General features: G+C 37.7%; 1 protein-coding gene across 2 annotated transcripts in view; it reads right to left on the bottom strand.

Moving 5' to 3' along the window:
• LOC117330968 overlaps positions 1-13052 on the bottom strand; it is a 53116-nt gene extending 40064 nt beyond the window's left edge. The window contains exons 1-2 of one of the 2 annotated variants that reach the window (XM_033889557.1): positions 12804-13052; positions 5363-5407 (exon numbers count right to left, since the gene is read on the bottom strand). In XM_033889557.1, coding sequence (XP_033745448.1) covers positions 5363-5407; positions 12804-12989 — 231 coding nt within the window. In that variant the 5' untranslated portion in view covers positions 12990-13052. The remainder of the gene's footprint in view (positions 1-5362; positions 5408-12803) is intronic. The other variant, XM_033889558.1, reaches the window with a different exon arrangement.
• Positions 13053-17559: the final 4507 nt, after the last annotated feature.

Below are 17559 nucleotides of genomic sequence, written 5' to 3'. Positions count from 1 at the left end.
CAACACAGGACTAATGAGGACCACTCTGTTGGGCCCATGTCCATCCCTGGGAGCTGTCCAGCTCTCATGCTAATTACTGGACCAGATGAGAGCCACCTGAGAGGGTACCAATGCTACTGAAGAAGCCTCGACCACTGGCCCTCTAAATGCGGCCTCAGATCACATGCCTCGATGGCAATGATAGGAGCCGATAACCAACCAAGGCCCAGTTTGGTTAAGTTGGATTTCGCTGTCTGAGACACAGATCTATTAAATGGGAAAATTAAGAAAACGAAGATGTGGTCATACTCAATACACCTGTACGACCTATTTTATATTTTAGGACCTATTTAGGACCTTTTTATATTTTACGACCCTAGATAGGACAATTTAAAGGACCCTAGTTAGGACCCCTTATATATTTAAGGACCCTAGTTAGGACCTGTTATATATTTAAGGACCCTAGTTAGGACCTGTTATATATTATAGGACCCTAGTTAGGACCCGTTATATATTTAAGGACCCTAGTTAGGACCTGTTATATATTTAAGGACCCTAGTTAGGACCTGTTATATATTATAGGACACTAGTTAGGACCTGTTATATATTATAGGACACTAGTTAGGACCTGTTATATATTATAGGACCCTAGTTAGGACCTGTTATATATTTTAGGACCCTAGTTAGGACCTGTTATATATTTTGGACCCTAGTAAGGACCTGTTTAATATTTTAGGATCCTAGTTAGGACCGGTTATATATTATAGGACCCTAGTTAGGACCTGTTATATATTATAGGACTCTAGTTAGGACCTGTTATATATTATAGGACTCTAGTTAGGACCTGTTATATATTATAGGACTCTAGTTAGGACCTGTTATATATTATAGGACTCTAGTTAGGACCTGTTATATAGTATAGGACCCTACTTAGGACCCTGTTATATATTTCAGGATCCTAGTTAGGACCCTAGATAGGACCTGTTTTATATTTTAGGACCCTGTCCTACTCCATACCACTATACCTGTCCTGTAGCCACTGACAAACCATAATGTCATCAACGTATTGTGGTCACTGACAGCCATTTTTTCTTCAAATCGATGGCGAGACATTTGGAATGATGTGGCAATATTACCATGGAAACATGGTGAGCAGAAAATTAACTTGTAAAACATCCTCAATATTTCATCTGTGGAGTGAATGTGCAGCCATATTGTCTGAATCAATTACACGGTACCAGCCGTGATGGAGTGAGGAGATGACTCCCGAGGGCCACTCACACAGCTGTCTAAGGATATTTGGTTAGGGAGAGGGATCAGCTGATGTAAGGCCCTAACTGGTGCTATACTAATCCACTGGGTTTATAGTCTTCAAAAGTTTTTACTTCCTTTGAGATCCTGAGTACAGTTTTTTCCTCAATCAAGGCAATATGTGAAAGTTTGTGTCCATTTGTATAACGATCCAGTCAAAAAGAAAATGTATTGGTGAATTCTTAAACATGATTACCTACTTAAGTTAATTTGATTATCAATTTCCTGTTCCAGGGTACCTCCATAAATTACACACATGTACACCCAGCACAGGTGATGCTGATGATGCAGCTAATTACTGTGTAACGACTTAATGGAAACAGATCAAGACATTAATGCATAGAAACTTAAATTTTTGAAGGTTAAAAAAAAAAAATTTAAAATTTGGATAATTAAATTGACCAAAACATTCTATTATATCACAGATTTTGTACTTCACCCTCTTCTAAATTTAATTTTTAACAAATAAACAAAACAAACAAAATAAGTACACAAAATCCTTACAATTGTAATTTTATCCTACTAAGATAATGCACACATACCTATACATGTATATGTACAGTATCTCTATAAATGTCTTAAAGATCCTCTGACCTTTCTGCATAATCCACTAAAACTGCATGTCTATAATTAGAGGCTACCAGTCAGAATTTCGGAGCCTGCAATTACTGGCAGTTTTATCGAGCTAGGATTATGGATGAACATGTACTTCTAGCATTATCATGTCTCTAAGTACGGCGGAAATCTGATGTTTTAGTTTGTAGATAAAGGAAGACAAATAAGATAACTGAAAGACTCCTTAAGAGATACAGTTGTTCATGTCACAAGCAGACATCCTTTTTTGACCCATTTTTATTTTCTAAATCCAATATATATCATTTTCAGTGAGAAAATAATGACAATGTGACAAATTAAACTGCCAATCATGTTTTCTGTCATCCTATATTTAGATTTTACAACACCTGACAAAAATTTACCAATTCAAAGATATCATTAGAAAAAGATTAAAAAAAAATTTCTAATTTACAAATATGAAAGGCAAAACCAAACATCACTCTCGTTAATTCATAAAAACAGGCAAAATATCACATATTAAACCACTTTTATCAATACAGCCATGGCCAGTTACCTCGCAAATCAAACCATGTTATCAATATGTGTATGACAGCTAAACACATCTTACATCAAAACATCTTATCAATACACAATATATCATATCCATTAAGTATGGCCTGGTAAAAAACCTACATCAAACTTTGCAATCGATAAGACTCACCGTGAATGAATGTTAAATTGAAAATTCTTGATGAGCTGAAATCAACCTTCTAACAGCGTAGTGTTCGACACGAAAATGTGTGCAGAATATAGGCCAACCGAACACATTTTATATACAGTGACGACAAGGACAGGAACCGGACGAGAGACGACTTAGAGAAAGGATGTGACACCTTACTGTCCCTTATGCACACATACACACACATACACACACACTACACAGTCAATAACATCTGAATCTTTTGATCTGAAAACCAGCTGATTTTCGATAGGATATTTTTTTCTTTGAACGATTCGAGGATGATGGACTGCTACATCAATGAGAAGGTTTTGTTACGATGTGAGATGTACAGTTGTGTGGATATCTTATACATTACACAATAACAATGAATTTTCTTTTTCCGTTGCCTGGGTGAAATAACAATGTGTCACATCTAATCCAGGATGTTGATGTTTCTCATACGTCATTTTATAATTGGTCATTCTGAAGTTTGGCGCATATATCTGTGCCTAATTATAAGTCAATACGCTGAAGTTTGGTGCATATATCTGTGCCTAATTATAAGTCAATCAGAGACAAGTACCATGTAAGTCCAGATATATTAGTCTTTCAATCCTTTCTAAAATATTGGGGGAAAAAAAAATCATAATTATCAGTAGACCACGTCTGAACTGCTCAGGGGACATGTGGAAGAAGATTGGAAAAATCCACAGCCAGACTGGGGTTCCAACCCAGAACCTCTGAACACTAGCCTCTACCAATTGAGCTACCTGGTCATCAATGATTGATCTAGTCCAGTTCCACTACACATGTATGTATTATTCGGTTTTCAGGATTTAACTAACAATACATACCAAGTAAGTCGTGTACATAAGATACCTGGTTGTATGGTGTTCAAATCATTCTATATAGATCTACCATTTCTACAACAGAACCCTACTTATCATTGACTCTGACAACAGAACCGTACTTATCATTGACCTCTGACAACAGAACCGTACTTATTGACCTCTGACAACAGAACTGTATACTTATCATTGACCCCTGACAACAGAACCGTACTTATCATTGACCTCTGACAACAGAACTGTACTTATCATTGACCTCTGACAACAGAACTGTACTTATCATTGACCTCTGACAACAGAACTTTACTTATCATTGACCTCTGACAACAGAACTTTACTTATCATTGACCTCTGACAACAGAATCGTACTTATCATTGACCTCTGACAACAGAAATGTACTTATTGACCTCTGACAACAGAATCGTACTTATCATTGACCTCTGACAACAGAACCGTACTTATCATTGACCTCTGACAACAGAACTGTACTTATCATTGACCTCTGACAACAGAACTGTACTTATCATTGACCTCTGACAACAGAACTGTACTTATTGACTTCTGACAACAGAACCGTACTTATCATTGACTCTGACAACAGAACTGTACTTATTATTGACCTCTGACAACAGAAATGTACTTCCGTACTTATGATCGACCTTGGGTCATCGTTTACTGAGGCAGATGATTTTGGTTCTAATTGGTGGACGGAACCAGGGAAATAGTTGTTCAAAACAGGGCCATACTAACTACCGGTATCAGGGAAATAGTTGTTCAAAACAGGGCCATACTAACTACGGTACCAGGGAAATAGTTGTTCAAAACAGGGCCATACTAACTACCGGTAATTAGTTTAACCATGTGCCAAGTTTGGTTAACTTTAACAAAGATCTGCATTAAAACTAAACTTTTCTAACATTTATTTCGAAATTGTCAATATCTAAAAACAGCATGAAAACAGCACACAGATTACTTCTTGTTCAATAATATATAATTGTGTGAATTTAAAAAAAAAAAAATTTCCACAAAAAAAGTGTGTGTGTGCGTAGTGCTTGATTTTCACGACCCACCACATGAATTTTTTAACAGACATGCTGTGTACAGATACCTGCCCAGAACACATGTCTGGGTGAAGAGATTTGACCTGCTGAATGTCTGCTACTCATAAACGTTTCTAGAACCTCAACATATGGCTGTGGTTGTTTTATGGATCAGTACTTCAAAGTAGGGATTTCTGGCGCTTCCTCAATAGGAAGAGGCCAGAAACTAAAAGCTGTATCGGTGTACAGGCTTTCAGAACTTAAAGCAGATGATACACATTAACAGATGTACCAATTTAGGATTTAAGTTTGAAGCCGTATTGCCGCACTAAAAGACATTTACCACTTTTCTTGAAGGGCCCTATATATTATTTACCACAGAAAAATTATCAAGACAGACAAAATTATATGACCGGCTCCCCGCTGGCTATCATGGTCCTTTACAACTGTCTTAAGTTTGATTCCTACAAGAATAAATTCTTTTAAACACTCGCAAAGATATTATGATTCCAATTTGTAATTGTGAGAAATTTGATGAAATTCCTTCAAGGAATGAAGCCGCAAGAGTGGTCTGACATTGAATATTCTAAAAATAGTAACATTGACCTTGACCCAATGACCCTGATACGAGAACTGGTCAATACATAATGGCCCTCTGCAATTGTTTGAAATTTCATCAAAATCCCCCAAGGAATGAAGACACAAGAGAACTGAAAAAGATTTTCTAAAAAGAGTAACTGTGACCTTGACCTTGACTGTATCAAATATGGAGTAGGTCTCACATAACAAGTATAGTACTGTTTCAAGTTTTGTAAGATGATATCACAACACAGATTAAGTCAACAAAATAAGTACAGAATATAAGTAATGAGTATATTTTGTTAATGATAGAGAAATAAGAGCTTACCTCATAATCTTCCGGTAATAATCTCCCGATCTTCCTCTCCTCATACTGAAATATAAAATGAGGACAAATTATACTAGAAGCCAAAGTCTAACACAAAGTGACCCCTACTGGACATCCTCAGTAGGTCTGACCCCTACTGGACACCCTCACTAGGTCTGACCCCTACTGGACATCCTCAGTAGGTCTGACCGCTACTGGACATCCTCAGTAGGTCTGACCCCTACTGGACACCCTCACTAGGTCTGACCCCTACTGGACATCCTCAGTAGGTCTGACCCCTACTGGACACCCTCAGTAGGTCTGACCCCTTCTGGTCATCCTCAGTAGGTCTGACCCCTACTGGACATCCTCAGATATATCTAACCCCTACTGGACATCCGTAGTAGGTCTGACCCCTACTGGTCATCCTCAGTAGGTCTGACCCCTACTGGACATCCTCAGTAGGTCTGACCCCTACTGGACATCCTCAGTAGGTCTGACCCCTACTGGACATACTCAGTAGGTCTGACCCCTACTGGACATACTCAGTAGGTCTGACCCCTACTGGACACCCTCAGTAGGTCTGACCCCTACTGGACACCCTCAGTAGGTCTAATCCCTACTGGACACCCTCAGTAGGTCTAATCCCTACTGGACACCCTCAGTAGGTCTGACCCCTACTGGACATCCGTAGTAGGTCTGACCCCTACTGGACATACTCAGTAGGTCTGACCGCTACTGGACATCCTCAGATATATCTAACCCCTACTGGACATCCGTAGTAGGTCTGACCCCTACTGGTCATCTTCAGTAGGTCTGACCCCTACTAGACATCCTCACTAGGTCTGACCCCTACTGGACATCCTCAGATATATCTAACCCCTACTGGACACCCTCACTAGGTCTGACCCCTACTGGACATCCTCACTAGGTCTGACCCCTACTGGACACCCTCAGATATGACTAACACCTACTGGACATCCTCAGTAGATCTGACCCCTACTGGACATCCTCAGTAGGTCTGACCCCTACTGGACACCCTCAGTAGGTCTGACCCCTACTGGACATACTCAGTAGGTCTGTCCCCTACTGGACATCCTGTAGGTCTGACCCCTACTGGACATCCTCAGTAGGTCTGACCCCTACCGGACATCCTCAGTAGGTCTGACCGCTACTGGACATCCTCAGTAGGTCTGACCCCTACTGGACATCCTCAGTAGGTCTGACGGCTACTGGACATCCATCTGTGATAATCTGTCTTTTGTATTTGAATAATTTGGTAACTTGTATTGAAATGATATTTGTGCCATTTTGATTTGAAATTGAATCTTAAGACACCATCTTTATTAGTTGGGCCCTATTTTAACCACAATTCATGTGACATATTTTCATGTCCAGTAACTCATGATCATTAAAAAGTCCTGGAAATAGCAATACAATGGACTGTAATCTTAAATTGTTCCAAAACTTTTTATTTTACTGTAAAATATTATTTAAACTTGTCTAAAGAATATTTACATCAAAGCCAATTTGAAAAATGTAGTAAAATTTCTGACAATCTTTAGGTTTGCAGAAGACACCTGATAAAAGTTGTTTTTATCTTCATTGGTATGATAAGGGTCTTTTTCATCCAATCCGGTCACTTTATCTATCTGATAAAGGTCTAAGTAAATGTTAGCTGTATAGGAGTAATCGTGATGAAAAATAAAAAATGTGTTAAAAAATACTTACAATATAAATATTATATATATTGCAGATAATTGTGGAAATAATTAAAAACTTATAGTATACTTGAAGAAAAAAAACAAAAGAAAAAAATCCACTTGCAAATTTGAGTGAATAAATTAAAGGCTTCATAAAGCAATCAAGGCAATGCACTGTATTAAAGGCATAGAAGCTACAGTATACTCACAAAAATGTGGTGTTTTAATAATATATATACATACAAAAATGTGGTTTTAATTGATAAGGGAGTAAAGAATCGATTGGTAATTATCATTGATATAATAATAATTAGATAGTGGAAACAATTGTTAATGTCTCCTTAATTATGATGTTGGCGACAAAAACAAGCCAATGTTAGCTGGTATTTTTTAATAAATATATTCACCTTGAAAATCGTTTCCCAGAAAACTGGAAAGATATTTTTTTTCTCATGGATGTTGAAGATCAAAAGACTTTGACAAGCAGATTATAATGTAGAAAGCTGACCATGTAGAAATTAAAACTGACCATGTAGAAATTAAAACCGACCATGTAGAAATTAAAACTGACCATGTAGAAATTAAAACTGACCATGTAGAAATTAAAACTGACCATGTATAAAGCTGACCATGCAGAAATTAAAGCTGACCATGTAGAAATTAAAACTGACCATGTTGATAGCTGACCATGTAGAAATTAAAGCTGACCATGTCGAAAGCTGACCATGTAGAAATTAAAATTGAGTGACCATGTCGATAGCTGACCATGTAGAAATTAAAGCTGACCATGTCGATAGCTGACCATGTAGAAATTAAAGCTGACCATGTCGAAAGCTGACCATGTAGAAATTAAAACTGAGTGACCATGTCGATAGCTGACCATGTAGAAATTAAAGCTGACCATGTCGATAGCTGACCATGTATAAAGCAAAACTGACCATGTATAAAGCTGACCATGTATAAAGCTGACCATATCTCTTTAATAGTTATCATAGTTTGATCAACTGATATATGTTATCACAAGCTGAAGTGTTTTATTTTGTTTACTCCATCACTTCTCAGTAATCAATGGCTTTGTATAAACACATGCATTACAAGGTATATCCAGTCGGATCAATATATATACATCTATAGCAAGAAAAATGTTTTTGTTCATGTTGAGTTGGCAAATATAGAAAAAAATGAAAAGTTTGATGACCGGTGAACGCTGCTCATAAGAGGGTTGTTGAACTTCGCTATTTTTTTTCTATATATATATATATAATTATTTATCACTAGCAAATAAATGTATGAAAGATTTGTTATCAAATCAAACAAATCTTAATAAGAATATATATTCATTTCTAAGATTATTTACTACTCTGTTTCCTTATAATAAATCTTATTAAATTATTAATATATCAAATGTTATTGCTCTTTAAGATGGTATTAAGAATTATTTTGTTGAATGTAAATGTATGACAACAGTAAGAACTATTTTGTAGAATAAATTATAAGTTATGTTAGAGTGGGTGCCTTTGTCCTTTAATGTATAAACAATGTTATCAACTAAGGTGTAAAATTTACAGAATGAAGCTGAATTGAATTGAACTGATATATATATATATATACTGAAACGAAAAAGAAACGCAACTTCAAATTGTAGGTTTAATAAAATAATACTTGTGAGCATTATGTTTAAATTTCATATGTAATAGTTAATATTGAATATTGATGTAACATCCTTTAAATGTTTAGAGATTTTTAAGAACAGGTCACTTTGCTAGAAGGTCATGATTGGTAGTACCCTACGTGAATCCAAGCTGAAATGGCAGCAGTTTTGAAACCGTGCCCTAATATCGTGTGTGTCCTCCTCGAACAGTTATCACATCTCTAATTCTTTGTTGCATTGAGTTCATCAGGGCATTGACTTTCCGTATTGGAATGTTATTCCATTCTTGGACGAGTGCATTTGCTAACTGAGGGAGGGTATTTGGGGGGTTACGGCGATTTCGAATTCTTCTGTCTAATTCATCCCACAAATGCTCGATTGGGGACAGGTCGGGGCTATATGGAGGCCAATCTATAGGAACAATGTTCTGTGTCGCAAGAAAGTCTCTACAGACTCTTGCAACGTGTGGTCTCGCGTTATTTTGCTGAAAGGTTAGATGATGCTGCCTAACAAACGGCACAACATGGGGCCTAAGGATCTCATCCCGATAGCGTACGGCCGTTAAATTCCCATTGACTCTCACCAAAGGCGTCTTCAAACCATGGGAGATTCCCGCCCAAACCATAACTGATCCACCCCCAAATCGGTCGTGTTCCAAAACACAGGCGTCAGCAAAACGTTCGCCTCGACGCCGGTACACACGTTGACGGCCATCTGCTCGAAATAACGTGAATCGAGATTCATCGGTGAAGAGCATAGACCTCCAACGTCTCATAGGAAAACGTCTGGGCATATGTGCCGTTGCCCATTGCATACGACGTGCTCGACGTTGCGGTGTTAGTGGTAAACCAACGTACTGTCGCCTTGCACGCAAATTAGCCTCACGCAGTCTGTTGATCACTGTTTGGGGATGAATTCGACGGTTATGATTACCAATCGTATTCCTTGCCGTTTCAGCGGCCGTTAATCTCCTGTTACGCAGGTGTGCCAACCTAAGAACCCGGTCTTGACGTCGCGACGTTACGCGTGGACGTCCTGATCTCGGCTGGTCATCGACTCTTCCTGTTGCGTTAAGACGTGAAACTAATCGACTAATAGTCGATTTGTGAACTCTGAATTGTCGAGCGACGTGAAGTTGCGTGTTCCCTGCCAGAAGCATCGCTATAGCACGTCCTCTATCAACCTTTGATAACCGTGGCATAATTGTAAAAGGAATTATTGTTTGCAAAAGTATTGGCGATGATGTGGCTCAATGTTAGTGATGAATTGATACTGGTTTGAATGAAAAAAGAACGCATATGTTTGTACAGGCACGGTTTTTGATGTTTTTACCGCGCCGGAAGTGCATAGGTCTCTAGTCACACTTGGGTGATTTTGAAGATTGGTATGGGTGTTAGGCAGGGTGCATGTTTATTTCCGCGATTTTTATACAGATATGTATATTTAATACAAAATTAATCACAATTTTCCATGTTGCGTTTCTTTTTCGTTTCAGTATATATATAACTTAGCAACACAAATGACGAAGGAAGACAACTTTTTGACTTGTGTCCTGACCGGGCCTCGAACTCACGATCTTCGGCACCCAATCGCCTAGCCAGAAATACCCGCAGCTTATACCACTGCGCCACATCGGCGTTCTTAAAAAAGAGCGTTTCAATGGCGCAGTGATATTTTTTGTATTCAAATTAACCAGTAAGATCATTTTAAAAACTTATTCTGTATCCAGCACCTCTCAAACCCTCATTTACTGTATCCGATTTTAATGTGTTATAATGCCCTGGCCCTCCCCCATCTCAAACTAGGGCTTCTAATCTTCATCTAAATTTATCATATTATAATGGCTCTCGACATTTTAAAGGACTGTCTGGTTTTCAAAATCTATCATCCAACACATATCTCAGATATATATATATCCCTGTATTAAATTAGGCATCTTGATAACTATAAGATGAGGCTCAAATCAAAAGTAGCCTCCGGCTTCATGGCTCCCCAGAATGAGGTACTGTAGTCACACATATTAGCCATATTTAATTATATCTTACAATTTACACGAACCTTTTAAAATGTTGAAATATCAAGATATTTCTGAGTGTCAGGTAATTAAGTTGGACTGGCGTACCACACCGAGAGCTACCCTAGTTGTGGTGATCTACAGTGAATTATTTAGTAGCTGAGGTAGGAAACATTTCTCCTGATTATCTTTAAACAGTGATACAGGATTTTTCCAGGTAAACTACTGGCCAACCACTATTTACTCTGCTGACATTGTTTATCAGTTAAGATGTTAGAGAACCAGGAAAGGACTGCTGGCATCCCGACATTATCAAGGGGAACCAGCAACCAACACTTAAAACCAAACATCTCATCCATGGGTCAAGTACTTTATCCCAATACATAATGCTTAACATTAAATGTAGGAACCGCATTTAACATAATAAACATGCTTCTCAGCTAATTGGAAATTTTCCTTCAATTTCTAATTTTTTGTAAAGAAATTTGACTTTAACAAAAACTTTGACAAAATGACTTTATTTTATTCCAAATTTAACAACATAAGCAATTAAACAAGATGGAAATTACTCTTGCAAAAACAATTGAATCAGAATTCTTTTCAGGGAGATAAAACTTCATATCATGATAATAATGTACACCAAGTTTTGAAGAGATCAGTCGAAAATTGTAGGAGAAGATTTGACGGACAAACAAAAGATTACGCCAGACGAACGGGTAGACAACATCATACCATAATACCCTGACAAATTTATTGGGGCGCATAAAAATCAAAATTTCATATCAGATTGAGAACATTGAAACACAATTATTACCAGCTAACACATATATTTTCACCATTTTTATCAATTTATTATTCTTGTAGCGATTTGGGATTTGTTTGTTTGTTTTTGTTAAACGTCCTATTAACAGCCAGGGTCATTTAAGGACGTGCCAGGCTTTGGAGGTGAAGGAAAGCCAGAGTACCCGGAGAAATGGAAACTGCCCCATGTAGGTTTCAAACTTGCAACCCAGAGATGGAGGGCTAGTGATTAAGTGTTGTGATACCTTAACCACTCGGCCACCGCGGCCCCACAGCAATTCTGAGGATTCTAATAAAACATAATTAATGCATGGATTGAGGTACCATGTAGTGCGTGGTACTATGTAACGACATGTACAATGTACTGTACCGGAGCACACATGCAGTTTAAGTACTGTACTTGTAACTGAAGTACATTCTGGGTTCAATAATGTAGACCACAGCATGACAACATGGCAGCCTGGTTCAAAGCAGATCTAGGCCTGTTATAGAACATTATATAATCACTCAAACGTCATACCTTCTAAGAATGACCAGATATTTACTGAACCACTCATTACAAAATTATGTGATAATGTGCCTTCATGTATTTTATGTGCGTGAACCATGAGAACTGTTTGTCAGAAAAACATATATTGCCATTTAACAATAAACTTTATATATGTGATGATCAGTTAATCTTGCCAGATATTGTGAAAACAATGAACGGATCAGATTATCATTATTAGAATTACAAGACAATATTCTTTACTTCATTTAGCAAACGTAACACAAATAATTTTCCCTCCACCTTTAAGTTTCCTGTATCAGTCCCCCTCCCCCAATCTGTCCTGTATCAGTCCCCCTCCCCAATCTTTCCTGTATCAGTCCCCCCCCCCCCCAATCTTTCCTGTATCAGTCCCCCTCCCCAATTTTTCCTGTATCAGTCCCCCCCCCCCCCCCCTTCCTGTATATCCCCCCCCCCAATCTATCCTGACCATCCCCCCCCCCCCACCCATCCATCAGTCCCCCCCCCCCCCCCCCCCCCCCCCCCCCCAATCTTTCCTGTATCAGTCCCCTCCCCCAATCTATCCTGTATCAGTCCCCCCTCCCCCAATATTTCCCTTGCGTTGGTAATCAGCCCGCCCCCCCCCCCCCCCCCCCCCCCCACCCCCCCCCCCCCTCCCTTCCTCAATATTTCCTGTATGTAGTATCCCCCCCCCCCCCCCCCTCCCCCTTCCCCACTAAGCTGTCCAGCCGTCCGGTAACATATCCCCAAGCTCCCGGTAAATATATCAGTACTTTAGTACTTACCTCCATATATCGAGACGGTACATATCCAACAGTCTCGCTGCTCAGTGCACGAGCACCCCACCATTCCGTTCCTGTCTTGTGACAGTCAAATATTTCAAACCTGTCGCCTTTGTTAAATGACAAGATATTCTCAGAGCCTTCAACAGAGGGGGGAGTAAAATCCGAGACGGCTCTGTAAATATCCATGCCTTCGACATGAGGAACACTTCCGTACCAACTGTTTGTTTTGGGCTAAGGTGGCTAATATACCGACTCGAGATCAGCTGAGGGTTTAAACGGATGTGTAAGTCAATTGAGGTTATTTCCCCTTATGAGTGCTGAAACCGGGCAGTGAACGTCTAACATGGGGCAGAAATGTGTATTTCTTCGTTTGCTGTGAACTTATTTACTTTATTTATTTTAAATGGTGGCACAAACCATTTTTTTCGCGTAACCAAATCTTATAAATAGGCTATTCATTTGTTGATAGATTATATATTAGGGACATAGAATACTAATTATAATATGACGGACAGATTTTCCGGATTACATGCTAAATGTTGAATTTACGCGTTATTTCCAGAAAGACCACAGGGGCATGTCTAGACTTATTTCAAAAATGACAAGGCATTATATAAAAAATATTGTGTCATGTGCTGAGATAGGACTTTTAAAAAAAGGTTTGCTCTTTTGTTTTCTCCGTCTGTTCAGGATCGTGTGTAGCTGTCAATCACCTTTATCAAAAAGAAAGTGTTTGCTGTCAGGGGAAAAATTATATCTACAGTATACCGTGTGTTCTATACAATTAACGCCCTTCGATTCAGTTTTATTAACCCGAGAAAAACATATTAACCGTGACGAATCGAAGTCCTAGGTTGATTTTTTTTTCAGGTTAATAAAAGTTTGTAATAACCGAAATCTAAAGGCGATAAAATGCAACTTGAATTAAAAAAAAAAAAATGGAACAATAATTTGAACATAAAAGTCTGCTGTGTGAAGCATTTTTAATATTTAATTATATATCTGAACACCATACACTCAAAACAGTAATGTTTTAAATAGCTACATGCTGTACAAGCTTGGGCTGATATGTGTAATTGGCCCGCATTGAGGGTACATTATCTATAAAGGAGAATATATTGAATTTCAAAGCGAATAAATATACACAAATATACACAAATATACACAAATATATAACAAAATGTTTGTACGTTTCTCAAAATCATCAATGGTTTGCTGTAGATGCTAACGGAATTTATTTTTTGCTTTTTATGATATTGGTGTACACGTATGTTGTAGAAGAATAAAAGTCTACCAAAATTAACCTTTGGGGAAATTTTGGGCTTTTTTCGCCGTATTGGGGCCAAAAAGTAATAAGCACAATTGCTTTCTGTGCCAAATTTGGATTGTAGGCCTAATGTTTAATTTTTGAAAAATACTGACTGTCGGGTGAATGACATTCTGGTCTATCGGAGTTACGTCCCTTCGTTCCACTCCGTCAGCAATAATTATAGCTTTACAGTCGATGGGACCGAGATTGAGTGAGTACCTAAATATTGCAAGACCAGTCCATAAAAAATGATAATTATAATAAAAAAAAATCGGGAGGAACCACTTCATCAAAGAAATACTGCACCATCGGAATATTTGTTAAAAGCATGTGTTGGACATATTGGCTTTTGTTGCATTTTTAAGAGAGAAGAAAAAACATGACATATTAATATCAATACTAGCTTAGAATACATGTATTAAAATACATTGTATGTATTCAATTTTCCGAAATTGTTTACTTTCATGCAATTAACCTTGAAAGATGGGCAGTTCGGCTGATTTGGACCTCTTTCAAATTCCATATTGAACAATTTCCTTATTTATTTTAACTTGTATTTGAATAATATGAAGGCCAAAGCTGAAAGGCTCGTGAAATCATTTTCTTTTATTTTTTATCATTATTTTTAATTTTTTTAATTTTTTTTTACATCACATAACGATCCACACACACATTCTCTTTCATACACAGAATGCTGCATATATAGATGGGTACATGTACAGAAAGTATCGTCATCCTTATTGTTCGATACACCTCACCCTAAAACAATGACGACGACGACGATAATGATGATGATGATGTTTCTGTACCAACTTTGAACTTGAATTGTAATGTTTAATTCTAGGAAAATACTGGTATCGGGTGAGTGGCATTCTGGCCTACCGGAGTTACGTCCCTTCGTGCCACTCTGTCAGCAATATAGATTGACAGCCGATGGGGGCCCCAGGTGAAAATTGCATTATGTAAATAAGCGATAGTACGATTTTCACCTGGGGCCGAGGATGATGGGGGCCGAGAATGAGTGAATAACTATATATTGCAAGACCAGTCCATAAAAAGCAAAAAAAAAAAAAAAAAAAAATCCATAGGAACTATTCCACCAAAGAAATACTGCACCATGAATATTGCTTTGGCTTTTATTGCATTTTTAAGACAGAAGAAAAAAACATGCCATTAACATCAACACGTAACGTCTGGATCTTACTGATGTGTAATTTCAAAAAAAACCTATCAGTTTCATAATATTGTTACTCGTTAAAAATAAAACATTCACAAACACAAGCACACATGTACGCACATTTGAGAAAAAGAAGGAGAAAATACAAGAAGGACAAAGGAAGAGAGAGAGAGAAGGGGAGAGGTAAGAGAGACAGGGTTTCACGATATCTTATATAAAGTTGAGTGGAAGCTGAGCTAATTCAGCGAACCCAGGGTTAAAATCGTCACTAATAATTAGTGTACGAAGTTGGCAACTGGTACTAAAGTGATAAATTAGTGGTATTTTATCCGTGTTAATATTTATACTGAAAAAAAGAATCATATATTTTTTGGGGGATTATATCACTGTAGTTCTAAACAAGAAATATCTTTAAAAAGATATACGGCATTGTTTAAATGCTGGTGTTTATTTAAGCATTGAACGGCTTTCAGTTGGCATTCATAGTCAATATGAATGCCAACTGGACAGAGGCAAATTCCATGAAGCGCGCTAGCGCTTCAACTTGTTGAATAGCGCTTCATGTTGAATTTGCCTCTGTCCAGTTGGCATTCATATTGACTATGAATGCCAACTGAAAGCCGTTCAATGCTTATATTTACCATCTGCGATTTTTTATTTGTCGTGCGATTTTTTTTTTAAGTTTTCAAATTCAAATTTCAGTTGGCAGTTCATAAGCTGGTGAACTCGCAACTGAATTGGTAGGGTTATATAGTGGCAGTGCCATACAATGGTAAATATATAATATAAAACTGCTGGTGAAATAAATGAACGAACTAATGTGTTTCAGCATAGATAACAAAATGATATCAGTTTGAATCATTTTGGTGATAATACCATGCGCGTAGCCAACTTATTTTGTATGTGTATGCAGAGAAATGAAATGAGGGGTGAATGAGTACCGTATTATGGTATACAATTAAGTGAACGATGTCCGAATAGTTACGTTGTCCTGTTTTCTTGAAACGGCGAGCCTTGTACAGCATTTATAATGATAATTTGTGTTGACTTTACCTTATTTTGCACGCTTGGAACACGTTTACATAATGTCCGAAAATGTGTTCAATAACCATACGTACATACCATAGTCCATTGGGCAAAGCAATACCTTTCCTGTGGGAAGGGCTGTACAAGAAAGAAATCAAGACCAAAAACCTGAGATCAACCTTGTATTTAAGTCGCGTTACCGTAAACGACGTTTTGGGATGATCATTGCGACAATGGGTGATGTTTTCATGACGGTATGTGTAGGTAAAACACATTTATATATAAAAAATACAGTTGTAGTTATAAAAGTTCCAGTAAAGTCGAATTGAATTTAATATAAATGAATCTTTCAACTGTACCGATGGTCATAACATAGCACGACATGTGTTCTAGAGTTAAGTTAAAAGTTGGAATTATAACGATCATCATTATACTCAGAGAGGGGTTGATTGACGAGGATTAACGTCCTTGTTCCAGTTATAGCCGAGCCTAGGACACTCTCTCAGATAGGGGTCAGAGTTCAGAAGCTTAACTAACCAGGGAACTGTGTTCATGTGACAACCCAGGCAAGCCAGGAAAACCACACTTGGTCTCGTTTGGAGACGTTAATCCCACTATTTAGCAGCCTTGATATATAAGGCAAAACATTCGTGACAGCGTTGGTGTGCAAACCTAATGATTGAAAATACATTAATTTACTAATTTCATTGAAGATCAGACAAAGGGTACATATATAATGTCAAAATCTGTATATTTGAAAATTAGATTTCTGTGTCTATCTGCGTTCAGAAATCTGTGTTTCATTATATTCAATAACATTCCTAAGCATACGTATAGTAACGTTCACCTAACGTTTGAAAGCAAACGATTTCCTTAAAAGTATTGATTCATTTCTGCATCTTACCAACTGTCATGTAATGAGGAAACTTCCAATAGTGAATTTTGTACTCTATGCGCATATATAACTCCGGACCTGTTCTTTTGGTTAATGTTTTATAATTCGTTTTAAGATTAACAGTAACAAATATGTAAATCAGACTTCACCCTGGTTTCCGGTTGTAAGTAGTCCTTTATAGGAATGGCACCAAAGGGAGGATGGTGGGCTAGATCAGACCCCAGAAAAAATTTAAATGTTACTATGCCCAAATTTTAAATCATATTTAAATGAGCAATTTACATATGTAAATGAGATATTATCTCCAATTTTCACTATTCGCTCATTCACTACATGTACCTTTAACAAT

This window comes from Pecten maximus, chromosome 7 (genome assembly GCF_902652985.1).
Source record: "Pecten maximus chromosome 7, xPecMax1.1, whole genome shotgun sequence".
In the NCBI taxonomy this organism is placed as follows: Eukaryota; Metazoa; Mollusca; class Bivalvia; order Pectinida; family Pectinidae; genus Pecten; species Pecten maximus.
The sequence above is the reverse complement of the archived record's forward strand: the minus strand, read 5'-3'. Positions and strand labels throughout refer to the sequence as shown.